The sequence below is a fragment of the Oryctolagus cuniculus genome, chromosome 5, assembly GCF_964237555.1.
Source record: "Oryctolagus cuniculus chromosome 5, mOryCun1.1, whole genome shotgun sequence".
In the NCBI taxonomy this organism is placed as follows: Eukaryota; Metazoa; Chordata; class Mammalia; order Lagomorpha; family Leporidae; genus Oryctolagus; species Oryctolagus cuniculus.
Genome location: NC_091436.1, coordinates 9,089,004 through 9,116,178, shown reverse-complemented (window position 1 = coordinate 9,116,178; position 27,175 = coordinate 9,089,004). Strand labels below are relative to the sequence as shown.

Below are 27,175 nucleotides of genomic sequence, written 5' to 3'. Positions count from 1 at the left end.
TACCCCGTGCTCACCCACTGGCCTTGGTGAACACTGGTCCCTAAGCCAGTGCCCTGGCCCAGGCACACACCTACTACCCCGTGCTCACCCACTGGCCTTGGTGAACACTGGTCCCGAGCCAGTGCCCTGGCCCAGGCATGCACCCACTGCCCCGTGCTCGCCCACTGGCCTTGGTGAACACTGGTCCCTAAGCCAGTGCCCTGGCCCAGGCACACACCTACTACCCCGTGCTCGCCCACTGGCCTTGAGGAACACTGGTCCCGAGCCAGTGCCCTGGCCCAGGCACGCACCCACGGCCCCGTGCCCGCCCAGTCATCTTGGTGAACACTGGTCCCTAAGCCAGCGCCCTGGCCCAGGAACGCACCCACTGCCCCGTGCTCGCCCACTGGCCTTGGTGAACACTGGTCCCGAGCCAGCCCTGCCCGGCTGGCATCCACCCCATCCCCACCCTGGTTTTCTGGAGGGTCTCTCATTTATCAGGGGTCGGCATTCTATGCAGCTGTGAGGTCGACTTCTCCTGGGGATGCTCCCTTTCCAAAAGCCAAGAAGGGGTGGTGACAGTGTCCTCCCCTGCCCTAATGTGTCACTCATGTTACAGAGGGAGAGGCAGCCGGTGGCGTGGACCCGTGTGCACAGTCCAAGCTCCAATGGCAGAGGGTTCTGTCCAGCCCCAACTTGTGGACAGACATGACGCTCGTCCTGCACTGAAGTGAGGGCCTCAGGCCGCACCGGGTGTGACAAGGCCCCGTGTGCCCTTGGAGGTGGGCAGTGCACGGGCACCGTGGGACGTGATCCAACCGTGTGTCCTGTGGCTAAGACGTCCCTGACCACCTCTATTACACAGTTATCACGGAGTCTGCATTAGCCAGTCTAGGACTGGCTGGGACCTGTTCGTGAGACGTGGGAAATGGCCGGATGTCAATGACGGCCGCCGTGACATGGCTTGGGGCAGGATGTCTCGCATGGTGCCCCCCTTGCCCCCACATGCAAGTAGACGCCCACTGCCACGTTGCCTGATACAGCCTTTATTGTGGGCACAATTCAACTGCACGGGGCCTCTCGGCCAGAGCCCACAGCACAGCGGGGCTGCCGTGTCGACTGCTACGGGGCCCCGGCAGGAAGAAGCAGGGCTGGAGGCGGCTCTTCCGGGGAGACGGGCGACACACGGACCTAGAGTCCTTTCCCATCTGGGATCGGAGCGCTCATCAGCGCGTGTGGCACTTTCCAAACAAGCAGCTTCGACAGGAAATCGAGTACAGGCAGGAAGCAGAGAACCCTCAAGCTAAAGAAGTCGTCCTTAGAGATGGGACCACGGCAGCAGCTCGGTGCCTGCACTGCCCTCGCGCCACGTCAGACGAGGTGCCGGGGGGACGGGGGTTCTATTTGGTAATTCTTTATTATTCTGTAAAAGGTAACAAAATATACAGAAGGCTTTCCCTTTTTGAAACTAATGTCACCAACTCCATTGTCGCGTACATAAATAGGATGCGCTAAGCTGATGGTTCTCACGAACAAGTCCCACAAGGTGGTCTGTGAAGCAGAGAGAGTTAACCGTGAGTGTCCACTGGGAGTGGCCCCTGCAGGTTCTGCCAGCCGCAGCCGCGCAGGGGACATCAGGGACACCGACTCCGAGTCGATTGTTCACCCGCGGACTGCAGAGGTGGATCCTTCATAGAAATCAGGAACAAATCAATCAATCTGAGCTCATTTCAAATACAGAGAGAGTATGGCACGGGCGAAGGCGCGAGGTGTCCCTAAGGAGGCGGAATCCTGCCCTCCTGCCTCGCCGGCTGGCGCCGACCCTGGCACGCGGCCTCTGCGGGGGCAGGGAGCCATCCCACACCCAACCCCGCGAGGCCCGCTTGGCACTAGGAGACAGTGGGGACAGTGAACAAGGGCGCCTGGCCCGGGGCCCGGCCCAGGCGACTCCTGCGGGCGCCTGGCCCCCGCGTGAAGGCACTGGATCTGCAGACAGCAGGAGGGCGCGGGCGCGCCGGGGCTTCACATGGCCTCGAACTCGTCGATGCGCTGCTTGGTGTTGCCCTGCCGGATCTGCCGCAGCGTCTTGTACTTGTCGCGGCCCTGCCTCATGTTCTCGTTGTGGATGATGTCGTTGTGCGTCCGCTTGTTCTCGTCTCTGGCCTGGGACAGCTCGTTGCTGAGGGTCTGCGGGGCCAGAACGCAGCCGTCAGCTCCCGCGTGGGGGCGGGGTGGGGCGGAGCTGGGCGGGGGGCGGGGCGTGGGCGGGCCCGGGGCGTGGCGGGGTGGGGGCGGGGTGGGGCGGAGCTGGGCGGGGGGCAGGGCGTGGGCGGGGCCGGGGCGTGGCTGGGTGGGGGCGGGGGCGGGGGCGGGGTGGGGCCGACCCCAGACCCCCCGGGCGGGCGCCGGGCCTGCTCACCAACAGCTGTCGCTGCACGCGCTCGTTCTTCTCGGCCTCGGTGATGCGCTTCTCCTCGTGGCGGTCGTCCAGGATGCCCTCGCTGGACAGCTCGGCGCTGTAGCCCAGGGACTCCGCGCCCTCCTCGTGCAGGTGCTCCTGGACGTGGTAACTCACCGGCTCATACATGGGGGGCGGCGGGGGCGGGGGCGCCGTCATCACCAGGTGCAGCTCCTCCTTGGTCTTCACCAGGTCGTCCTGGGCCTCCCGGGCCTTGGGGAAGCAGATGGACAGGTGAGAAGACCCCCAGGACCCTCTTCCCAGGGAGCCTCTCCCGGGGCCGAGCGTCTCCTCGCACAAGTGGCCCCGGGCGGGAGCTCGGGGCAGCCGCAGCCACGGCTACAGCGCGCAGGGGCCGCGGCTGCAGGACCGTTTCTCTTCTCTTCCTGGGCGCCTCCTGTGCATCCCACCACCACTCCCCACCCAGCCCTGGACACAAGCTTCCCCTGGTTCCGCCCTGCGGGCCGTGTCTCACTGAACACGTGTGAGCACGTTTGGGACAGCACCACTGGGTCTGGAGCCCTTGCACACTGCACAGTCCGCAGGTGCTCGGTCCAGACGGGAGCCCAGCAGGAGGCCACGTCCTGGGGTGGCCGGCACCAGTGTAGGCAGCTGTTATGTCGCATCATGTAGGGGGAGCGTCAAGAAGTCTGGGGGCCAGCGCTGTGGCCTAGTAGGCTAAACCTCCGCCTGCAGTGCCGGTTCGAGTCCCGGCTGCTCCACTTCCAGGCCAGGTCTCTGCTATGGCCTGGGAAAGCAGTGGAGGATGGCCCAGGTGCTTGGGCCCCTGCACCCGCGTGAGAGACCCAGAAGAAGCTCCTGGCTCCTGGCTTTGGATCAGCCCAGCTTTGGCCGTTGCAGTCATTTGGGGAGTGAACCAGCAAGCGGAAGATCTGTCTGTAACTCTGCCTCTCAAATAAATAAATGTCTTAAAAAAAAAAAAAAAAGTCTGCACACGCTTGGTGCAGATTCCATTTTTTTAACCTGTTTTCCACGGACGGTTGGTGGACCTGCGGGTGTGGCACCTGTGGCACTGCCAAAAACCCAAGCACCCAAATCTTTTTTGTACCTCGGGCGGGAAGGGCCTGGGGTTAAGTCTCTGCCATGGACCACACCTGCAGGCTCTCCTGGGGCTGTGCTGTCCCACAGGGCACCCGGGAGCACAGGCCCCCTTCTGACCGCTAGCCCAAGGGTGGCTGCCTCGCCTGGGGAGCCGGGAGCTGCCCCACGCCGCAGTGAGGGAGCCGAGGCTCCTGGCTGAGCCCAGATCTCCCCAGCTCTGCAGACCTGCGAGCTCCCAGGACTCCCCGGGTGCCCTGCGGTACGGACGGCGGCCATGCGAGCAGAGCTGGGCAGAGGAAGGTGGGGAACGAGGGTCCTCTGCTAATCCCGCAGCTGCGCTCGCCAGCGCCCCAGCCACGCCCGTTCCTGCAAGTGCAGCTGGCGGAGTCACACCTCCTCCCGACCCGGCAGCGCCCACGCGGGAGCCAGGCTCACCCGGTGCTGCCATTCTTCCACCTCGCTCTCCTTGCGCCGCCGCGCCTCCTCCAGCAGGGCAATCTTGGCGGTGTATTCGGCGAGCTCTGCGGCCTGGGAAGGGAGGGGGAGCCTCAGCGCTGAGCAGCAGTGTCCACCGGCCTCCCCCCCCCCCCGACCCCGCCGTGCCAGAGCCCCCTCCCAGCCCCAGGGGACAGCCACGACAAGGCAGGGGTCACTGCCTCGGCTCCCAGAAGCTGCCCCTCCACCACTCAGCCCTACCAGCTGCTCCTGGCTCTTTATCTGGTCCGCCGCCTGCCTCTCCAGCTCCTCCTTGGCCCGCAGCGCGGCCACGCGGTCCGCCTCCAGGCGCTCGGACTCCTCCTGGGCGCGCTTCCTCTCGTCCTCCAGCTGCAGGGCTCTCTGGATCTGGTCGGAGAGCTCTAGGGGACGGCCAGGGCGGCTCAGACAGGGGCCCAGCGCAGGAGCCACCCTCAGGACCCCTCAGGACAGCGAGAAACCCTCCTGCCAAGTGCTCCCAGGCCAGTGTTAGGGCCCGCGCGGCACGGCTCTCGCCACATCTGTCTCGGGTCTCACCACAGCTGGCCCCAGGCCCGGCCCCCTCACTGGGGAAGAACGGCTGTAGGAGCTGTTGCCCTCACGCCTCCCTGGGGCGTCCAGCCTGCGAGGGGGCCTGGCTTCTCATCCCCAGGGCCGGGGGCAGGCCGGGAAGCCCCCCTCTTTGGCGCAGTGCCTGTGAACTTGGTACTGGGCTAAACAGCCAGGTTGTGCCTTCCCTGGCAGGAGCCCCGTGGCTGGGAACCTGCATTAAACCGAGACCCGTTCTGGGAACACGCTCTTCCCAGGCGTGCGGGGACCGGCCCTGCCTCGGCGCCCACACCCGGGACGGGGCCCGCGGGCGCCACCTTTCTCCGCCTTCTTGGTCTTCTGCTCGTAGTCCTGCAGCCGCACCATCAGCTCCTCCTTCTCCCGCAACATCTGCTCCTTCTCCTGCTCCACGGCCTCCCTCCTCTTCTTCTCCGACTCCAGCTGTTGCCTGGACCGGGAGGAGGAAGAGGGGCCCCGCCCTCAGCCGCCGGCCCCGCTGCCTGCGAGGGGGGCGGCGCGGATGGGGCCCCAGCGTGCTCCCTGCCCCGGCCCCCGACACCCACCGCTCCAGCTGCTTCTGGTGCTTCTCCTCGCGCGCCTGCGCCTTCATCTGCTGGACCTCGATGGTGTCTGGCTTCCGGCGGCGCATGTACAGCTCGTGGTTGCCCATGCAGAGCTGCAGGATCCGCTTGTTGATCCTCAGGCGGGGGGCGTAGAACACGAAGTCCTACAGGGGAGAGCAGGGCGCCGCCACCTTGAGACCACCTCTGCGTGGCCACGTCTCCCAGGCCACGCTTCCCCGAGTTCTGAAAGGACAGCTGCGGTGGCCAACGGGCCCAGCGGTGGGGCGGGGAGTGGGGAGCAGGTGCGGTGTGCCATGGCCAGGCCTCCCAGCCCAGGACACCCACACCACTCGGGGTACACGCCCCTCCCACCGCACAGCCGTGTCCCCTCCTCCCTCGGCCACGGCTCCTCCTGTTTTAAGTTCCATCTCCCAGCCTTTCCCGCACACACAGACCGAGCTGCCATTTGGGCCACCGGCCAGGTCTTCAACTGCTTCAGCCCCCTGAGGCCTGCGTGAGCTCTGCCAGTCCCCCCTACCCAAGGACCCCCGCCCTGCTCCCTCTCCCACGGCCCCCGGCAGACTCATCACACACTAGCGTCCCTGGCGTCTCTGGCTCTTGTCCCCATCGGGCTGCTGCCGCCGAGGGCGGGGGCTGTGCTCGCTCACCTCCATCTCTCTGGGGTCAGTGCAATGTTCAGGATTTCCTGAGCCCTGCAGCCCCCGGCCACCGTGGGAGTCAGCGCGTGGCCCTGGGGGTGCTGGTGCCTAAGGGGCCTGTCGGGAACAACCCAGAGGTCTGTACGGTCCTTGGGCCAGCGTCTGGCTCAGACGGCAGCACGGAACCTTCTGCACAGCACGGAACCGGGCCCTCAGCAGTTCCATGGCCAGTGGCGCCCCACCCTGGACAGGGGAAGATTTCCTAAGCGGTTCCTCTACAAGGAGAGCCTCTGTGTGCCTCCTGTGCACCTCGAGGCCCCGGGCAGCCAGACGCTGGGGAACGGGAGGGGAGGCCCAGGCCGAGAAGCCCTGCACTTCCTGGGCGGGGCCTTCCTTGGGGTTTCGCACACTTGTTATTAAGTCATCGGGTTTCCCAGGGAGGAGCCCAGGGCGGGAGAAACCGGAATTTTTATTACCTGCCCATCTCTGATTACCCAAGAGAAAGCAATCTTGTGTGTCGGGCTCAGAGGCCCAGCGGGGGGCCCCCTCCTGAGACTCAGATCTGTAAAGATCAGCCCAGACCAAGGTCAGAAAAAAGTCCACTGAAACCGCAAGGGGCCGGGACTCCAAGGAACTCAGAACCTTGGCGGGTCAGCTGCTGGGGCAGAGGTGGGGAGGGGGCTCCTCCTGCCACCTTTGATTTCAGGTGGAACCGCATAAACCCCCAGGAGCCCCTTCTAAATCCAAGTCCCTGACCTGGGCTTTCTGATGCAAAACCTGAAGGACCCCATTACCTCGGTGGGGGGGTGGGAGGAGGAGGAGGAGCCACAGACGGCTGGGAAGCCTCCCCCACAGGGACCCAGGCAGGACGAGGGGCTCCCCCAGGCTCACAGGGCGGCAGGCAGCTGAGCCAGGGCCGGCCATTTTGTCACCAGTTCAAAAGCCGGCCCGGCTGCTTTTGCCACAGGCCGCAGGAACCAGAGGCCCTTAGCCAGCGGGAAAGGCAGCAGCCTGGCCCGGGGCGAGGCTCCAGGGTAGGTTCCTCCTGCGTGAGGAGGGGCAGTGCCAGGTGCCCCCGCAAGGCAGCCAGAAGGGGAGTCCTTGCCGCCCTGCTATGCTTTCATGTAAACCTGACCAAGCGGAAGACCAAGGCCAGGTGGCTGGCGCTGGGTGCAGGCTAGGTCCGCACTGGAGTGCTGCTTCGAGCCCCGGCAACTCCACTTCTGATCCAGCAACCTGCTGATACGCCTGGGAAGGCAGTGGAGAGGGACCAAGTGCTCGGGCCCTGCCACCAGTGTGGAAGCGCAGGATGGAGTTCCTGGGCCTGGCCATTTGGGGAGTGAGCCAGTGGACAGGAGAGCTCTCTCTTCCCCTCTGTCATTCTGCCTTTCAAATAACAACATCTTAAAAAGACAGACCAGGCCCTGCTGCCCAGCAGCCCCCGAGGGCGTGGAGGGTGACAAGACTGCGCTTCCCCCACCCCCACCCAGCAATGCCGCCTCTCCTCACTGCACCCATCTTGCTTTGTTTTTCCATCATAGAAGCACCTTGTGGACCGGCTTCAGTTGCCTTCTGCCAGAGTGGACAGGTGTCGTCCCGTTCGTGATGTGTGTGCCGGGCCCAGGAGTGCCAGGTACCCAGGGCGTGGCCAGCCCCCTCTTCCCTGCCTCTCTCCTGTGTCAGTGATGGAGACACAGGAGCCGGACGCATCCCAGCTGCCGTGGCTCGGGGCTCTGGGATGACACCCTCTTCAGCTTTCCCAAAGCTGAGCTTACACCAGGCCAGATGCGCACGCGGCGCCCCGATCCTGAGAGTCTGGGCTGGTGCGGGCCCCGGCTCCACCTGAGTCCCGGGAGGTGGGCAGTGTCGCTCGGAGAGGGCAGACTGCTGTCCCCGGTCTCCCTCTTAGTTACCATGGAGCCGCGGGGTCTGAGTGGAGGGCGGGCTTAATTTCAAATAACTGGGCCACCACCCACAGAGTCAAGTCAAGAGTCTGCAAACAGCAGGAAGCGTTTCCAATAAAGAAGAAAATACTTTTTGCAAACAACGTCAAGACCTGCTGATTTTAAATTACGCTGGACTAACAAGGGCGTGGAACCTGCTGTTCCAGGCGGCTGAGCAGCCCCACGCCAGGCGCCCGAGGCCTGCACCCTACAGGAACAGTGGTGACCTAAGAATCCGTCCCCTGGGTCTAAAGGGGCAACAACTCCTTCGAGTGGCAACTTAAACCACATTTCCCCCTTACACCAAGCCAGTCACGGACGTACCCGTCATCAAGTGTTCTGAGCAAACACCCGCCGAGAGGCCGAGGGCAGGCAGAACAGACAGAACCAGCCTGCGCCTCCCCGGTACACAGCTCTGTGCGGCTGCGATGGGAAGCGTGGCCCTGGTCCCAGCCTCATCTGGCAGAGAGGTCACTTCCCAGCATGCACCTGGCAGAGGGGACGCTCTGGGCACACTTGGCTAAGGTCAAGGACAGCCCTGGAAGCCATCTCTGGCCCTTCAGACCTGGGGGTCTCATTGTCCACCCTCCAGCCTGGGCCCTGCCCCAGGCACCTGTATGCAGATGGACGGGCTGTCCACATGGACACTGGGCTGATTTCCCAGGCACGGGTGACGGACAAGGCATTCTGGGAAATGGTCACTGTCTGGCCGAGGTCAGCGACTTGGGGAACTGCCCTCTTCTTCGTAGCCATGAGACCCTCTGGGCGCCTGGTTACAGTCAGCTGGGTTTTGATGGACACCCCGTCTCCCCTGTCCCCTCGCACTGCAACGGGCACTCGGCCACAGGGCCCTTGGCCCTCACAGTGGCCGGCCGGAAGTTCTTCTCCGGCAGAGATGGGGCATTCGAGCGTCTCCTCCTTGTCACACAGCAGTCTGAGTGTTTCCCCGAGACTCACTGAGCTGTTACCCCAAAAAGCGGGAACCCCCACTTACAGGTGCCTTCTTATCGATGGGCTTAATGACAAACTTTTTGTCATTGAAAGAGATGTTCCTGATTTCACTCCAAGGAAAGCCGATCTTTGGGGTCAACCTGAGGTTAAAAAAAAAAAAAAAAAAAGAGGCGGATCGTTAGCTGCAGGTACACACTCAGTGCACTGGGGTCGGCCGCGGAGGCCCCCAAGTCCAGTCTTAATCTGCAGCAGTTCAACACAGGACAACTGCAGAGAGGCAGCCCGGGGCACAACACTGATATCCACTCTCGTCCGACCTGTCCACGCTGCCACACGGTCATCTCGAAGCCAGGGGCCTCCACTAACCAGGCGCAGCCTTCTGTCCTGCCGGGCCTCTCTCTACCCCACCCACCCACACTCCCTCCTTCCCCATCCCCGCAGCCATCAACAGTGTGCTGGCTCACACCCACCCTTCCAACCTGGTCCCAAACTGTCTCCCCAACATCTACTTAACAAGCATGAAGAGAGGGCAGAAACTTTGCCATATAAATAAGGTAACCACCACCCATGCCAGCCCCCCCCAGCCCCCGTGTGCCAGGGAAAGGCCCCGCCCCCGTCTCCACCCGCCGCTCGGGGCAGGTGTGGACTCTGAGTGCACTTTTAGTGCCAGGCATTCTGGCTGGATCTTCCCGTGTCACCCTCCAGTTTCCAGAAGGGCCCTCGGACCGCAGACCCCCGGGGCAGCCCCACGGCTCTCCATAGCATGCAGCATTCCCGCCTGAACCCCGGCTTTTTCACAGGGACCCTCGGACAGTCCGTCCCATGACTCGGAACCACACCGCTCCGCTTACTCGACAACTGCCCAGCCCAGTTACGCATAAGAACGGACAACGGCGGACCTGCTGCTTCCACCACAGCCCCGCGAGCCCCGCTTTTCAGAACGCAGCGGGGGTGGGGAGGAGTGCTGTCCACCCAGGGTTCAGATGGGCGAGGCGGGGAGAAGGCCCCGCGGCACACCTGCAGGGGCGCACCTGCGGGGCTGGTCGGCTGCGTCGGAGCCTCCATCTTACAGCTCTGTCCCCTGGGTCGCCACTTCCCATAAAAACACACAGAGCAGGCATGCCAGCAGGGGCTGCGTTCAGAGAAGTCCCCCCGTGCACGGGCACTGCGTGTTCAGAGATGTCATTCTCTTATCTACCTGCCTTGCAGCGCTGCGGCTGCTGCTTGGACCTGCTCGCAGGCAGCAGTAAGCAGGCTGGGGGGCCGGCGCTGTGGCGCAGTGGGGAAGCTGCCGCCTGCAGTGCCGGCATTCCATATGGAAGCCAGTTCGAGTCCCGGCTGCTCCACTTCTGATCCAGCTCTCTGCTATGGCCTGGGAAAGCAGTAGAAGATGGCCCATGTGCTTGGGCCCCTGCACCTGCGTGTGAAGCTCCTGGCTTTGGATCAGCTCAGCTCTGGCCGTTGTAGCCATTTGGGGAGTGAGTCAGTGGATGGAAGACTTCTCTGCCTCTACCTCTGTGTAGCTCTGCCTTTCAGATAAGTAAATAAATACATCTTAAAAAAAAAAAAAGCAGGCTGGGTTAGGTTAGCATGGAGTGGGTCCGTGGTGAGGAGTGGCCCCTGGTTGCTAAGCAACACAAGGGCATGCACTCAGGAGCTGCGCTTTGCAAAAACTAAAACAGGGAACTTAAAACGCAAAAGTCTGCAGACCATGAACAACCAGGGTAAGAGAGAAACTAACGGGCCCAGGGCCCTTAAAACAGCAAGATGGGAGCCCGGCTAAGACAAGGACAGCACATCTGGGAGCGGGGGACCGCGTGGGAGGAATGGGAGGCAGGAAGGCAGGATGAGCCCAGCACAGATGAACACTTTTCTTAGAGGGCCTCGTACAAACTTCCCAGAGGGTCTACAAGCCCCAGACCACTGCCTTTCCAGGCTGTCCTGGCTGCTTTCCCGGGACTCCTCCCCGCCCCTTTCCACGGGGCCTTTGTGTCGCTCGGCCTTGGCCGTGAGAGCCGCCTCTGTTCACATCAGTGAAACTTGGCTGAAAGAAGGCCACCCTGTTTGTTCATCAAACTCTGGCATTCCCGTCAGCTGCAGCCCGCTGGGGCCTACCTGGGCCCGCCAGGTGTGGGAAGGCCTGGGGGGTCTGACCAGAGCCCCGAGAACTGAGTCACTGTGGCTCAGCCCCAGCCAGCATGAGACGGGGTCCTGACGCAGCCTCTGGCTCCTGCTCTTCCAGGGGTCTCAATGCAAGTTCGGAGCAGGAAAACTTGGGCCTCTGAGCTCCACGGGCTCCCTGGTGTCCAGGGCCGGGCACCCCACGGCCACGCGCATTCTGCTTCCTGTTGGGTCCGCAAAGTCTGTCCCCGCAGACTGCGAAGCCTCACCCAATGGAGACAGGCAGAAGCGCAGGATCCCAGGGGAAGTGGGGAGCCAGGCGGAGTTCGAGCAAGTCCCCCAGTTCTGGGCCACGGTAGGGACATCAACGCCTTCCCGACACTCGCTGCTGTTCCCGTTCCCCCGAGAGCTCCCTTGTAGGACCCCAACACCAGAAACTGGGCTGGGGGAGTCTGCCGGAAGAGGGCCCGGAGGCCTGGGCTGGAGCACCCGAGGGGTGAGTGCAGGCAGCGCTCCGAATCACAGAGCCACACGCCCACCTCAGGGGCTCCTAGGGGCCAAATCTCAAGGAATCTGGCCAATCATATCACCACCACTAGTGGAGGACAACACTAAGAGTGGGACACAGTCGGGGCCGCACCCACCCAACAGACGGGGAAGAGAAATCGGCTCCGCGAGGGGAAACCGCGGCTGGCGAAGGGGGAAGGAATGAAAAACTCACTTCTCGAATTCCACACCAACACCTGCCTCCCCTCGGTCTCACCAGTGGTTGCTGGAATCGACCAGTAAGGGCTGCACAGGGGCAGGCGGCTGTCACGGCAGCTAAGTCACAACTTGGGACACGTGCGTGGCACTGGGCACAAGTCCTGGCTCCTCTGCTTCCTGCCAGTGCACACTGGGAGGCCACAGAGGATGGCTCAGGTAGACGGGTTTCCTGCCACCCACACCAGAGACCCGGCTTTAGAGGGGCTCTTGGCTTCAGTCCAGCCCAGCCCTGGGGAGTGAACCAGCGGATGACGATCTCTCTCTCTCTCTCTCTCTCTCTCTCTCTCTCTCTCTTTCAAACATAATGAAAACTTTTAAAGATTAAAACATTTAAAAATTAGGGCCAGCGCTGTGGCATAGCTGGTAAAGCCACTGCCTGCAGTGCCAGCATCCCATATGGATGCTGGTTTGAGTCCCAGGTCCTTGGGTCCCGGTACCCACATGGGAGACCTGGAGGAAGCTCCTGGCTCCTGGCTTTGGATTGGCCCGGCTCCAGTTGTTGTGGCTATTTGGGGAGTGAACCAGTGGATGAAGACCTCTCTCTCTCTGCCCCTGCCTAACTCTGCCTTTCAAATAAATAAATAAATCTTTTTTAAAAAGTTAAAAAGAAAAGGTAAAAAAAAAATAAGGATTTTACATAGTCTCAAGGTCTCTCCCTAGAATACACTTAATGCTTACAAAGAGAGGATGGAAACCTGGCGGTCATCACGGTAACCAATGAGCCAGGGGGTGCCAATGGCATGAGCTCACGTGCTCCCTCCCCCCACCCCCGCAGGAGAACTCTGGATACCCTCCCAAAGCGCAAGGCCTGACTGTTTTCACTGAAAACACCAGACAAACCCAAGGCAAAGGACGAGGAGAGCACTCTTTAAAAATACGCAAGGTCCTACAGGTCAAAGGCAGGCCGTGCACCGGTCACAGTCGGAAGGAGACTGGGAAGGGTGACGCCGAAGGCGGCGGTGTAATCCTGCCAGGATCCTGGGGGCCACAGGACCCGAGTGGGAGCGAGGCCCATAGCCACCTAACACCGCGCATCAGGGTCACCTCGCCTCAGACGCTAACGTTCCAGGAAGCCGGGGGAAGCTACCCAGGAACTGGTTGATCTATTTCTGGAACAAATGATTGTAAAACATAGGAATAAACAGTTACAAATTTAAACTCGAAGTATGCGCTCTTATGTTCTGTATCTTGCAGGCATCTTTACTTGTCGAAACTCTGTAGCAGAGGCAGATGTGGGGCAGCAGGTGAAGCCACGCCCACACCTGTCTCCCAGAGCCTGGCTCACGGCCTGGCTACTCAGTGCTTCTGATTCCAACGCGCCTGGGAAGGCAGCGGGTGACAGTCCAAGTGCTTGGGCCCCCAACACCCATGAGGAGACCCAGATAGAGTCCCCAGCTCCTGGCTTCAGCCTGCCCAGCCTCCGCTGCTGTGGTCATGTGGGGAGTGAATCCGCAGGTGGAAGATCTGTCACTCTGCCTTTCAAATAAGCACGTCTTTTCTTAAAAAAAAATAAATAAATAAAGTTTATATCAAAGGAAAAAAGCATATTGAGAGGCCAGCGCTATGGCATAGCGGATAAAGCTGCTGCCACTGCAGTGCTGGCATCTCATGTGGGCGCGAACTTGAGTCCCGGCTAATCCACTTCTGGTCCAGCTCTCTGCTGTGGCCTGGGAAAGCAGAAGATGGCCCAAGTCCTTGGGCCCCTGCACCCGCATGGGAGACCTGGAAGAAGCTCCTGGCTCCTGGCTTCGGATCAGCACAGCTCCAGCCGTTGCGGCCAATTAGGGAGTGAACCAGCAGATGAAAGACCTCTCTCTCTCTGCCTCTCCTCTCTCTCTGTGTAACTGACTTTCAAATACATAAATAAAATCTTTTTTTAAAAAAAAAAGGTGTACTGAGCCTGAGTAAACGGCTCTTCTCTACTTGAGGACAAGTGCACCGGTGCCACAGTTCACTCCGAGATGGTCAGCAAGAAGGCCTGGGAGGTCACGGGAGGTGGAGATGTCTAGGAAGCCACAGCACCACCCACGAGGAGCTGAAGGGAACAGACGCCGCGCACGGTGCCTCCCGGTCCCCAGCTGTGCACGAGCCCCGCCAACACCTCCAAAGATAGCCACTCCAAATCCCCACCCTTTCCGAGACTGGAATGGTGGGGGGTATAGCCCAAAAGTGGGGGAGTGACCCAGAGAGGGAGGAGGGTGTAGGGAAGTGACCCAGAGAGGGAGGAGGGTGTGGGGGTGTGACCCAGGGGGAGGAAGGGAAGAGTGACCCAGAGAGGGAGGAGGGTGTGGGGGGAGTGACCCAGAGAGGGGGGAGGGTGTGGGGGAGTGACCCAGAGAGGGAGGAGGGTGTGGGGGAGTGACCCAGAGAGGGAGGAAAGGGGGGGAGTGACCCAGAGAGGGAGGAGGATGGGGGGGGAGTGATCCAGAGGGAGGAGGGTGGGGGGAGTGACCCAGAGAGGGAGGAAGCGGGGAGTACCCCTGAAGGGCTGGGATGAGTTCCTGTGGTTTTGTTTGTGGTCCGAGCGCAGCAGGCAGAACTGTAACCCAGACACGTGAGGCCTGTTCACACGGCCCCCACGGGGAAGGTGTCTGCCCTGCTTCCCTCTTCCCAACCCTTCCCCCTGAGCTCTGGATTTAAAGAAAGGGGGGCAGCCAGTGGCCAGGCCTCCGTGCCCCCCACAATGGAAAGGGGCCCCAGGGGACATCCAAGCCGGGCTCCAAGCGCCTCATCACATAAAGGTGTATTTGTTTATTTGCAGGGTGGAGAAACCTCTCCTGGCTTAATTTACGTACTGAGTCTATCAGCCAGTCCACCTGAACAACGCATCAAGCGTATCTATTCTTGCCCACGGCACAGCCGAGCTCTGAGCACCCTCAGCCGCGCCCAGACCGAGGACCCGACCAATCAGCCACCAGCACTCTGCTTGGAGGCACTGCCATGTGGGGGAAGGGCCAGGAGGGGAAGGAACGGGGTGTGTGGCTCCTGTTCTTGGGCAAAAGACAGCGTTTCCATGGGCTGGGGCAGTTACAGGCCGGCAGCAAGTGCCTGCCTATGGCTTTTTTGTGCAGCTTGAAAAACCTGTTTGGACAGCCTTGGCCATGACCGCATTACAGAATCTGGCAGTTCAAGGGACAGATTCAAAGGCCAAGGGCAGTTTCCCACATGCGTTCCCACGGGGCCGGGCATCCCGACTCTGCGGGGGCCTCCGCCCCGCCGGCTCTGAGGAATGACTGGCGGGACCCCTGCTTCTGTGGGACCCCTGCTTCCCCGGCCCCGGGCTTCCTCAGGAACCCACTCGCAGCAGTGGGAGTCCCCGCTGCTCAGAGCAGCACAGCACACCCTACCCGCCCCTCGGCCTGCGCACAGCTGCCTGCCGGGGCACTGACTGGGGTCTGGCGCAGGTCCCCCGGGCCCACGGCCCACCCCGTGCTCTGGGTTCCGGCAGGGACACATGTGGCTGAGATTCTTCACGCGCGCATCAGGCGTCAGGAGCAGCCGGGGACGGGGACTCGGGTGGGGGGTGAGCCACGGCTGTCGCTCATAGGGACAGCGCAAGGACAGCCTGCGGCACTGAGCCTCGGCCCCACACCCACAGAAGCCGGACCCCAGGACGATGGGCTGAGCTTGGCGTTGTCCAGACCCTGGGAGCACTGCCCCTCCCCCGCCCCGCCAGGCCTGAACCTGATGCCATCACAGGATGAGGCCGACAGCGCGGGTGGCTTCCGGCCACCAGAATCGAGCAGCTGGGCACATCCCATGCTCAGGAGACCCCCATGGACTTGAACCCCTTTTCTCCTTGGCAGAAAGGGAAATCTGCACAGGCTCCGCCCACTACCCAGCCCGACCCCACCACACAGCAGTGTGGCCCACGCGAGGCAACCGGCTGGCTCAGGGTCTACTGCTTCTGGAATCTTCAAGTCTCTGATGGCGACGCAACTAGTCCTGGTTGGGTGAACACAACCCCCAGGCCAGGAGCGCAGCTCAGGCTGGGCTGAGTGGGGCAGGGGTGGGTGGGCTCCGTGCAGGGGAAGGGGTGCTCCCCGCCTTCTTTACACAGGCTCCATCAGCAAGGCCACGGCCCCTCCTAGGCTGTCCCCTCACCCCGTGCTGCTGGGCAGCCCCTGGGATGGCCAGAGATCCAGACAGACCCCCGCGCACAGTGACCACGTCCGTGTGTCCCCAGCTACAGACGGGAATGGGCGCGACTCACTTATCGTCCTTCTCGTAGATGTTCAGCCCGAGTGCGTCGACGCCGAGCCAGAGGTCCGTCCCCTTCTTGTTTTTGATCTCGAAGTAGTTAATGCCATACATTTCCAGGTCCTGGGCGATCTTCAGGTACTCCAGCATAGCGCTGTCCCTGAGGGGAGGCACACACGGGCGTGACCGCCGCGACCCCTCGGCCAACCGAGCCGTGCCGGAGGGCCTGGGGCGGTCCAGGAGCCAGGCTGCCTGGGGCCCCGGCCGCTGCCGCTGCTGTGCGTTTCCCGAGAGACAGGAGGGCTTTCTTTTCAAGTCTATGTCTGGGCACAGCTTCCTCCAGGGGCTCCCAGTGCCTCCCCCAGAGCCAGCCCGGGGGCCTAGAGCTGTGTCTCCCCTACACAGGACGCCTGGACCACTCACAAACTCTGAAGCAGCGGCTTGCGCTGTGGCTCAGCGGGCGAAACTACCACCCATGATGCTGGCAGCCCGGATGAGAACAGGTCCTGGTCCGGCTGCCCCACTTCCCACCCAGCTCCCTGCTAACACGCCTGGGAAGGCAGCAGAGCACGGCCCAAGTGCTTGGGTCCCTGCCACCCATGCGGGAGACCCAGATGGAGTTCCTGGCTCCTGGCTCCAGCCTGGCCAACCCCAGCTATTGCAGCCATTGGAGGAGTAAACTGGAGGATGACAGATCTCTCTCTGCTTTTCAAATACATTTTTTATAAAAATTTAACAATACAAGGGGCTGGCGCTATGGCATAGTGGGTAAAGCTGCTGCCTGCAGTGCCGGCACCCCTTATGGTTGCCAGTTCAAGACCCGGCTGCTCCACTTCCGATCCAGCTCTCTGCTGTGGCCTGGGAAAGCAGCAGATGATGGCCCAAGTCCTTGGGCCCCTGCACCCACGTGGGAGACCCAGAAGAAGCTCCTGGCTTTGGATTGGCTCAGCTCCAGCTGTGGTGGCCACCTGGGGAGTGAACCATTGGATGAAAGAGTTCTCTCTCTACCTCTGCATAGCTCTTTCAAATAAATAAATCTTGGAGCCAACACTGTGGCACAGCAGGTTAATCCTCTGCCTGCAGTGCCGGCATCCCATATGGGCACCGGTTCTAGTCTCAGCTGCTCCACTTCCAGTCCAACTCTCTGCTATGGCCTGGGAAAGCAGCAGAAGATGGTCCAAGTGCATGGGTCCCTGCACCCATGTGGGAGACCCAGAAGAAGCTCCTGGCTCCTGACTTCAGGTCTGCTCAGCTCCAGCCATTGCAACCATTTGGTGAGTGAACCAGCAGATGGAAGACCTCTCTGTCTCTCTCTACGTTGTCTGTAACTCTACCTCTCAAATAAAAATCTTCAAAAAATTATTTTTAAATTCAAACAAATAAATCTTAACGCGTGCACTCAGCCGTCTCCCAGTCCCTCCGTCCCCAGGCTGTGGCTGCTTCTGCCACAGCCGGTTTTCATTCCATCCACTCCTGGAGACAATCCCCTTGTGGACAACAAGGGCGGGCAGTGGTGCTGGGATGGCGAGGAGCCGAGTCTCCCCCGTGCTGCGGGCCCAGGGAGGTTCCCACGGCACTGCTGCCTTCCCCAGGCCACAGCACCTGGCTCTGCCGAGCACACACCTGCCCTCCCCCCACCGCCCCCTAGAACCCGCTCCAGCTCAGTTCCTTCTCGGCCAGGCACGGAGCCACAGGGGATGGAGGCACAGGGGACAGAGCCACAGGGGATGGGGGCAGGCCCGAGGGCCGGCACTCACTTGAGCATCCCGCGGTGCTCCGCGTGCCACACCTGGATCCGGTCCTCCCACTGGTCCCTGGAGAGCTTGTGCTGGTCCATGACCCTGCCAGCGAGAGAGGGATGCGGGCCGTCACCTCCAGGGGCCCTTCCCACCCACAGGCCGGCCCTTCAACGAAACCACTGCGAGGAATTCTGCTTCTGCCTCCAGACACGCGAGGATCAGCCTGGAAGACTAAGCAGCTGGAACAGGCCGAGCCCGGCCCTGCGGCAGAACTAAAGAAGGCGATTTAAGGGGCCTGAGTGAGCAGAAGCCGATCTCCCGGAGCCCAGGTGACCGCGGGCTGCCAAGGGGGCAGGAGGGGCAGTCCCCGGCCGCCCCGCCGGGCCCGCGCTCACCTCTGCGGGATCAGCCGCTCAGAGCTGAGGTAGCCGGCCTTGTGCGCCTCCTTGCTGTAGTCTCCGAACTTGGCCTGCACGGCGTAGGAGCCGAGCAGCACGGCCGTCTCGGGCGGGCAGTAGATCTCGTCACTGAGGATGCCTTCCTTCACTTGCAGGAAGAACAGCTTCTGCGTGATGTCCTGGATGAGCTCCTCGGACACGTCCTCCGGGTAGAACTTGGCCCTGAACTTGAACTGGACGGGGTTCTCCTTCCGGACCTCCTGGGCGGAGACCTGCGCACGGAAGCCAAGCCCTGGCGGTCAGACGCGCACGCGAGGCCCCGCTCGCCCTGTGGCTGCTGGCCATGTGGCACCTCCTCCGTGACGGCCTTGCAGCGTGGGAGACGAGCCAAGCCTGCCCGGAGCCCCACCCCGCGCTCGGCCTCCAGGGACAGCGCCACTGACCCCAGAGACCTCGAATCTGGAACTGAGCCCCCCACCCCGGCCTGTCGTGGGACCCGGGGGGGTAAGGAGGTGGGGGCGGCGCGGCTTTCAGAGTCCGCGATCGCGAGAGGAATCCTTTCGGAGCGGGAAGCCGGCGTGTCATGGACCCCGACGGCAGCCACGGGCTTGGACTACAGAGGCGACTCCCAGATCCGAGGTTCAGGTCTCATTTGAAAAGCCCAGGTCACGAGAAGCTAGGAGTCGGGCAGCAGCTGCACGCTGAGGCCCGGGGGAGCCCCCATCCCATCAGCAGCCGCACCGGCTGTACGGGAAACCTGCAGGCCCCAGCGCGGCGTGGGAACAGTTAAGCCACCTCACCTTTTTATCAAGTTTCAGCCAGGTGGGAAACCCTTTATTATCCACGTACTGCAGGCCAAAGTACCAGACTTCCCGGAGGCCGATGGTCTTCACCACCTGCGAGGGAGAGGGGAGAGGGGCCCGGTCAGGAGCCACGCCCTGGGCAGGCCCCGGCCGTCACGTAGGCAGCAGCGCCCAAGATGGACGGCTGCCTGCACCTCGCCCGCGTGGTCTCACCCACGGGCGACCACGGCCAGGGAGGGCTCACTGTTCACGTGGACCAGAGCAGACCCAGGGCGACCGCTGTCTCAGACAACCTGGCTCCTTCTCTGCGCGCCGGCCTGCCCTCCTCTGCGGCAACCACCAGGTGTCCCAGGTAGAAAGGGTAGAAAGGGGCCGGACATAACCAGAGCCGCCCCGGGGGCCCTGCTGTGGGCCAGCTGGCCCGGGCCTCCGCCCTGTACAGGGGGAGCAGCCGTGGCACGCAAGGCAGGAGGCGGCAGGCTCCACGGGGGACGCTCCGTGCGCTCCGCGTGCTAAGGGGCGACTGGCAGATTCAGGCCCCAGAAACGTGAAGCTCTGGGGCCGGCGCTGTGGCGTAGCGGGTAAAACCATGGCCTGCAGTGCCTGCATCCCATATGGGCGCCGGTTCGAGTCCCGGCAGCTCCACTTCTGATGCAGCTTCCTGCTAACGCACCTGGGAGAGCAGCAGAGGAGGATGGCCCAGGTGCTTGGGCCCCTGCACTCACGTGGGAGACCCAGACAAAGCCCTGGGCTCCTGGCTTCAGCCTGGCCCAGCGCTGGCCACGGTGGCCATCTCGGGAGTGAGCCAACAGATGATTTGTCTCTCTCTCTCTCTCTAATTCTACCTGAGCTCTCCCATACGGTCCCCGGCGGACACCGTCCCCGGCTGCACCTGGAATCCTGCACCAGGGTGACTACCCAGGCAGTCCTTCCCCCCCCACCCCCCACCCAGGGCACAGTCAGCCCTGCTCTCTCCAGTCTGCTGGAAAAGCCACCCTAGGGATCCTCCCTCCCAGGGAGAGCCCAGCGCTCCTGGATAAAGCCTGCTCCCGCTCCGCTGACCCCTCGCGCGAGGTGCGCCACCCATCACCTCTGCCCCAGCCGCTCCCACGGCAGAGACGTGTCTTCTCGTCCCCAGCCACGGAGGAGACGTCCTCTCCAATACTGGGAACAAGGGGCACGGAGGGGAGGGTCGCGGGCACAGCCCTGGGCGGGCCCCGCCGCCACCATGCAGGCACTGCCCCCGGGTGCTCTCCCGCAAAGAGGGGCCCTGGGCTGGGCGCCGGTGCTCCAGGGTCCGAACTGAGCGGGGAGGGGGCTGTGGCGGAAAACATCAAGTGGCGGGGGTAGTGTGGGGCTGACTTTCCACGCTGGTCCTCGCCTGACTGCTTTGCGGGCGGCACCCTGCAGTCGGCCACCGCTTACGTACTGTCAACTCCTCTCTCGCTCACCCTGCAGCACCCAGCTTCCCGCAGGCTCAGATTCCGGGGCCAACACGCCCGAGGTACCCTCGGTCTCGCCCAGCACCAGGAACGGACTGGGAAACACGTCCCACAGGACAGCAGGGCGGCCGTGGGTGACCAGACACCTGGACCACACCTGGCCCAGAGAGCCGGCCTGGGCGGGCCCTGCCTCCCGAGCCGGCCCGGCACCAGCTGCTCACTCTCGGAACACAACGGACATCCGACCTGGCAGCCTCCAAAGGAGCTAGAGTCCACCGTGCGGGTTCTCCCCTGAGCACCCCCAAGTTTCCAGGACTGGAGCTCCGATGCCGAGCGCCGGGGCTGCAGGGGCCTCTCGGGGAAGCAGGGTCTGGTTCGGGGGCCTCGTGACTCCCGGCTGCCCCCGTGCCCACGCGGGGTGCCGGCGGGCTGGCGCTGTGGCGTAGCGGTGACGCCGGCATCCCCTAAGGGCACCAGTATGTTCCCGGCCGCTCTGCTTCTGACCCAGCTCCCTGCTAATTCTTCTCAGAAGGCAGCGGAGGGCGGCCCAATTGCTCGGGCCCCCGCACCCGCCTGTGGGACCCAGACAGAGCTCCAGGCTCCTGGCTCTGGCCCGGCCCTGGTTGTTGTGCGTTTTGGGGAGTGAAGCAGTGGATGGAAGACCTCGCTCTGTCTGTCCCTGGCTCTGTAACTCTGCCTTTCAAATAAGCAAATCTTTAAAAAAGCAATCAAATCGAGAGGCGACAGCACCCTCGATCTCTTGAAAGGTACAAGGGGCCCAAGGGCCACCTCCTCAGCGCCTCTGACCACCCCACCCCGGCCGTGTCTCCACCGCGAGCCAGTAATGCGGGTCTCGTCCGATCTCAGCTAAGGCAGGAGTAGCAGCTACGGCCCGTGGGCCAATGTCATCTTCTGTCCACCCAGCCCCAAGCTAGGAACGAAACCGTCGTTAAACGCTGGGGAGGAAAGAAGTCCCCGGAAACTTCTGGAAACCTCGGGACTGCGTTCAGCACCTCGGGACCAGGGTCCTGCCCACGCGAGCTCGTGTCCCTGGCTGCTTTCTCCACGGCGGTGGCCGAGGGGCACGGCCCTGCCAGACTTCACGGCCTGCAGGCCCCAGCTGTGCCCCCCCACCCCCCGCCCTCTGCAGACAAGTCCGCTGAGTTGGGACAGAAAGCTGCGAAAACGAAGCCAAGTCTCAGTGTCTCAGTTTTCAGCTACAGCCTAACGGGGAAGGAGACCAGGAGACAGGACTGCATTTGGAGCAGCTGTACTGGAAAAAAATGAGTAGGTAATAAGTGTTAATATCACTAATAACCTTCTGACTTTAAAGGTACTGAATTATTTTCTCGAAATCTGTATTTTTCACAGATGTTCAGGCAGGACCAGTTAGACACCAGAGACGGCACCTCCTGAGCCAAGTGAGGATTCGTGTCCCCAGCCATCGAGATGTGCTACACACAGGAGCAGAGGAGATGGCAGGCACTAGGCAGCCCTTCTGGGATGCAGAAGCCAGCAACACCTTAGCCGATCTGCACAGTCCCAACCCCTCCTCAGCCTCTTGCCTCTGTGCTGGACACACATGATTTTCACCCGGCTTCCCACAAACACTACTAGGCAGGGTGCTGGCACGCACCTGCTGGGCAAGACACAAACCTCTGCTGCTGGGTTTTACTGGTGCAGTGTGAAAGAGCTGAGCACTTTTATGCCTTTTCAAACATCCTGGATGACCGCCGGTGAGCAAACCCAGGCAAAGCACTGAGCAAACGCAAGGATTTGGGTGCTCCCAGAATCAGGGTTTTGTTTCCCTTAATGGTAACCCCTGGAGCTCGTGGAGACCCACCTGATCGAACAGCTGTTTTCCGGTTGTATTTGGCTGGACGGCAAACTCCAGCTCTGCGTCCATGGTGGTGACGCGGACGTTGATCTGAAACAGAAGCAAGCACAGACACTCAGCTGGGCTCCGTGCCCGGTGGCCCACGCCACGCATGCCGGCAATGTCACGGGAGCCCGGTCACGCCCGTGGAAGTGCTCCAACAGCCGTCAACCCACTTCCCACGCGCTGTCTAGGCCGAGTGAGGCCGGCCCGGGTGCGGGCTGCACCCACGGCAGCCGGTGAGGGGAGGGAGGCGGCGCCAACACTGGAACCATCGGAGTAGCCACGAGAAATGCGGTGACGGAACACGCAACCAAGAGGGCGGGACGCGGCGCGGCGGCCAAGGGGAAACTGCTACGAGGACTGAGACCGCCCGAGCCAGCCGTGCGCTGTCCACGCACAGCATCTTCTGCGCCGAGACGGACGACGGAAGTCACGCGGAAACGGAAGGACGGGCCTAAGGACTGTGCAGCAGCGGAACGGCCTGGAACTAGCAGCTGCCTCCCACCACCTTCCAGCTGAGATACCCAGGTGCCGCAGAGGCCCCGCCCCCAACAGGAGAGACCCAGACGAGGACGGGGACCGCAGGAGGCGACGCACAGTGCACCGGGCGGAGCATCCCACCTGGACGTCCCACACACTGCACACACCCCAGAGGAACTCAATCGGGCTCCACCCCGCCCCCAACGGGCAACCCAGCGTTAGCTAACCAGTGCATGGCCAAGGGGCCCGGCTGACAGTGACCGCTAGGCCCGACCAGCTCCCACAGACAAATGCAGGGAACTTCACTCTGGGGGTTAAGCAGCACCCACGGCTCACCGGGTGCTCTACAGCTCGTGCTGTCAGGTTAGCAGTGGAACAATGCACCTAGCACCTGCGTCAGGAGAACCCGGCACTGAAGCATCGGGGGGTGGGGGGCCCTCAGAGCCCCGGGGTTCTCGGGAGCGCGCACAGGGCACTCGGCAGAAGTGGCCTCAATAGGTGAGCTCTGTTCTCACCGCTGCAGGGGGGAGTCTCTGATCTGGTACCAGAATATCAAGCGATGCTACTGGTCTGTATCTTTCAAGAGAAATGAAAGAGGAGTGAACTTCATTTTCTTTTCTTTTTTCTTTTTTTTTTTTTTTTTTTTTTTGACAGGCAGAGTGGACAGTGAGAGAGAGAGACAGAGAGAAAGGTCTTCCTTTGCCGTTGGTTCACCCTCCAATGGCCGCCGCGGCCGGCGCACCGCGCTGATCCGATGGCAGGAGCCAGGAGCCAGGTGCTTTTCCTGGTCTCCCATGGGGTGCAGGGCCCAAGCACCTGGGCCATCCTCCACTGCACTCCTGGGCCACAGCAGAGAGCTGGCCTGGAAGAGGGGCAACCGGGACAGAATCCGGCGCCCCGACCGGGACTAGAACCCGGTGTGCCGGCGCCGCTAGGCGGAGGATTAGCCTAGTGAGCCGCGGCGCCGGCCCCATTTTCTTTCTTAAAAAAAGAAAAGTGGCCAGTGAGGGACATGCCGTGGCGCAGCGAGGTAGGCCGCCACCCACGACGCCGGTGTCTCAGCTGCTCTGACTCGGCTCCCTGCTACCGTGCCTGGGAGAGGAGGGAGGGGAGAGGAAGGGAGGTGACCCAGGTGCACCTGCACTGAGGTGGAGTTTGTTCTGGGAGCCTGTCTTCAGTCTGGCCCAGCTCCAACCACTGCGGCCGTCTGGGAAGTGAACTAGCAAATGGAAGATGGATCTCTCTCTCTCTCTCTCTCTCTCTCTCTCTCTCTGTGTATTCTTCTATTTTCTTACACAGAGAGAGAAGGAGAGGCAGAGAGGCAGAGAGGCAGAGAGAGAGAGAGAGGTCTTCCATCTGCTGGTTCACTCCCCAGATGGCCGCAACAACGGTTGGAGCTGTGCCGATCCGGAGCCAGGAGCCAGGAGCCTCTTCTGGGTCTCCCACGTGGGTGCAGGGGCCCAAGGACTTGGCCATCTTCTACTGCTTTCCCAGGCCACAGCAGAGAGCTGGACAGGAAAAGGAGCAGCTCCCCCCAGACGTTCAGGAAGGGAGGAACCAGACGTCCCTGCAGCTCAAGGTCAGGAACACCAGTGCAAACAGCAAGGGACATGCGAAGGGTGGCACCGGCACGTTTGCCCTTCAGGCAGCAGACTGCGGTAAGCTTATTCATGCCCATCTATCGCACCTGCATGTGCTCAGAAATCAAGGTGAGAAGGATGCCGCCAGCGCCCAGTGTGCCGGGGCCTGGCCCGCCGGCCGTCAGCACCGGCGTCCGGCGCTCCAGCCCTCCCGCAGCTGCCGCTTCAGCAATGTGGCACGGTCCTCAACTATTCGGGCAAGACCTCGCCAGTGCTTCCACGGGCTCTGCGGAAGCAGCCACACACGGCAAGCTTTCTCCCACGAGAGGGAGTGGGATGGGGAGAAGGTCTCGCGGGCAGTCACAGAGACAGGACTGCTGCCCACGCCCACGCCCACGCCGAGCCACCGCGTGCTCCCTCGCGGCGGCTCTGCTGAAACCGAATTCACGTCCCACACACTTCACTCATTGGAAACGCATAATTCAGGGGTGCTTAGGGTGTTCACAGGTATGCCAGCAACACTGTCGTCGAGTTCTGGAATATTCCGTCACCCCAAAAAGAAGCCCAGCACCCACTCCCGGTCATTCCCATTACTCCCGAGGTCCCATCCCCTGGCACCCACTCAGCGGCTCTCTGTCTCCGAGGACTCGTCTACTGTGGACATCTCAGACACGCAGAATCTTTGAGCTTCTGCCCCCCCGCATCCTGTGCTCTGGGGGCGGCCACGCTGGGCGAGCACCTGCCACGCACAAGGCACCGCAGAGGTGTCCGTGCGGTCGGCAGCGGGAGGACGGAGGACACTCGGGCTGGGGTCACAGTCGCTGTTCCCGGCTGCTTCAGGGCCTGAACAGGGGACAGCTACGAAGGCGGCACTCAAACTAGACCTCCACGCCCACCTCCAGGGGAAAGCAAAGGTGAACAAAAAGTAATACAACAACAACAACAACAACAACTAGACTTCACTTCAGTTTAGTGCTTTTGTTTAAGCTCGTGTGAAAATAACCCAGGCCCTTGGGAAGCTGCGAAACAGCCCCGTGCTCCCGGAGCTGGGGTCGGGGCTGACCCTCCCTGCTTCTAGAGGGCTCCCCACTGCCCAGCCGCCCCCCAGGGTGGAGGCGAGGACCCCGCTCTCGGGAGGTGGCCCCGGATCCGAAGCCTGGACTCAGGGTGCCGTTTGGCATCAACTCCGGTGACACGCCAGCCAGCCTTCAAGTTGATCACGAAGAGAGGCTGTTAACCAATCCCCCTCATAGTTAGACTCCTGGACTAGCACGTGCCCCTCTCCCAGCCCCGTTCATGGCCACTCAAGGACCCTGGGCAGCAGCACACACGTGTTCCGGAGTCTGGCGTGAGCTCGGGCGGGAGGTGCGCCTTCCTAACCACTCAAGAAATCTGGCCAAGCTGGAGTTCAGACCCGATCTCGCAAAGGCAGCCCCCGAGAGCTTGCTCTGACAGTCAGGGTCCCGCGGGTGCGGGTGCGCCCTGGCCACACTGACCACCAGCAGGGCCAGCCAGCACGGTGCTGCCAGACGTCCGGGAAGAGCAGAAGTCTCACGACGCATGCACACCCCCAGTCCATCCCGCGGACGCGCCTTGGCCGAGGCTCCGTGCACGAGGACGGGAGAGGACGGGAAACCGCCAGCTACCACATGCAGCGGTCATTTTCCACCACACTGGCGAACAAACAGCCAGCCCTGTAAAACATTACCAGTAACCCAGCAAGCCTTAACTAGCCGAGCGCAGACAGCAGACGCTCCGCTCCGATCCAGCCAAGGCCGGCACAGCCAGGGCCCCAGAGGCAGGTGCATGGCTTGTGTGTGTGTGTGTGTGTGTGTGTGTGTTTTTCTTTTTAAGGCTCTTCTCCCCTACCCCAATCTTTTCAGGTGTCACAGCGATGGGTACTATCTAAAAGACAATCCTGGGGACTGGTGTTTGATGTAGCGGTAAAGACACCACTTGGGCCATCTGTATCCCACGTGGAGGTGCCTGGGTTCAAAGCTGCGCCCCCGCCCCTTCCAGTTTCCTGCTAATGGGAGGCAGCAGATGATGGCTCAACCTGCATGGTCTCTGCAACCTACGCGGAGACCTGAATTTAGCTGCAGGCTCCTGGCTTCAAACAGTCCAGCTGTTGCGGGCATTTGGGGGAGTGGACTGGAAGGCAGAAGCCCTGTCTATCCATCTCTTTATCCCCTTGCAAATAAATAAAGCTTAAAAAAAAAAACTTAAAAAAAAAAGAGTGGACCCGTGTTGTCACACAGTGGGTAAACCACTGCCTGCAACGCCGCCATCCCATACGGGTGCTGGTTTGTATCCCAGCTGCTCCACTTCTGAGATCCAGCTCCCTGCTAATGGCCTGGGGAAAGCAGCGAAAGATGGGCCAAGTGTCTAGGCCCCTGCATCCACGTGGGAGACCCGATGACGCTCCTGGCTTCGGCCTGGCCACGGTGGCCCTCTGGAGAGCAAACCAGAGGATGTAAGATCTCTCTCTCCACAACTCTTTCAAATCACTCAATCCTTTAAAAATTATTTTTAAAAATAGTTTTGTTTTCTAAGTATTACATAAAATGAATGTATATTCCTCACATGTCGCCCAGTGGTAATTTTATGTAAACAAAACTGCCCTATTTTGCATTGTTACAGTTTCCACAAAGCACCTAAGAATCCAACTTTTAACCCAGAAAGTAACCCAGACCCCAAAGTTGTACCCATTCTTTCAAGGACAGAGGGCAAAATAAGAACCTCTATATGCTGTAGGTATTTTATCAAAGTATCAGCACATTGCGGCAGAGACAAGGAACACGGCCAGGGTCCTCAAACAGAACTTCATACGCGGAGCAAGGCCACAGGTGCGGGCACTTCCAAAACTCATGAGAATGGATTAAAAGATGAGCTTACGTTGGTGTAAAAATTCTGAAATCTATGTATGAGATATTCAAAAATGTTATGGAAAAAGTGTACTATGAAAAATCTGCATGGATTTCAAAAATTTTTTGCACCAAAATAAACTTCTCTGTTAATATTCTTTTTCCCAAAAGCTTCCTGAAGTACCCTGGTAAGTCACTCACCACAACCACTGGTGATGCACTTGGCCATGGCACCGAAACTTCACACAACCACTGGTGATGCACTT

At 61.4% G+C, this 27,175-nt stretch overlaps 2 protein-coding genes across 15 annotated transcripts in view; one reads left to right on the top strand and one right to left on the bottom strand.

Moving 5' to 3' along the window:
* SYTL3 (synaptotagmin like 3) overlaps positions 1-1,714 on the top strand; it is an 88,834-nt gene extending 87,120 nt beyond the window's left edge. For all 14 annotated transcript variants that reach the window (XM_070073321.1, XM_070073318.1, XM_070073323.1 and 11 more), the window contains one exon: positions 599-1,714. In XM_070073321.1, the coding sequence (XP_069929422.1) occupies positions 599-708 (110 nt within the window). In that variant the 3' untranslated portion in view covers positions 709-1,714. The remainder of the gene's footprint in view (positions 1-598) is intronic.
* Positions 1,397-27,175, bottom strand: part of EZR (ezrin) — a 39,310-nt gene continuing 13,531 nt past the window's right edge. Inside the window, 12 exon segments of the mRNA NM_001082122.1 lie at positions 1,397-2,166; positions 2,399-2,650; positions 3,935-4,027; positions 4,196-4,356; positions 4,840-4,970; positions 5,086-5,249; positions 8,682-8,778; positions 15,738-15,884; positions 17,482-17,565; positions 17,859-18,133; positions 18,662-18,757; positions 21,950-22,033. Coding sequence (NP_001075591.1) covers positions 2,002-2,166; positions 2,399-2,650; positions 3,935-4,027; positions 4,196-4,356; positions 4,840-4,970; positions 5,086-5,249; positions 8,682-8,778; positions 15,738-15,884; positions 17,482-17,565; positions 17,859-18,133; positions 18,662-18,757; positions 21,950-22,033 — 1,749 coding nt within the window. The 3' untranslated portion in view covers positions 1,397-2,001.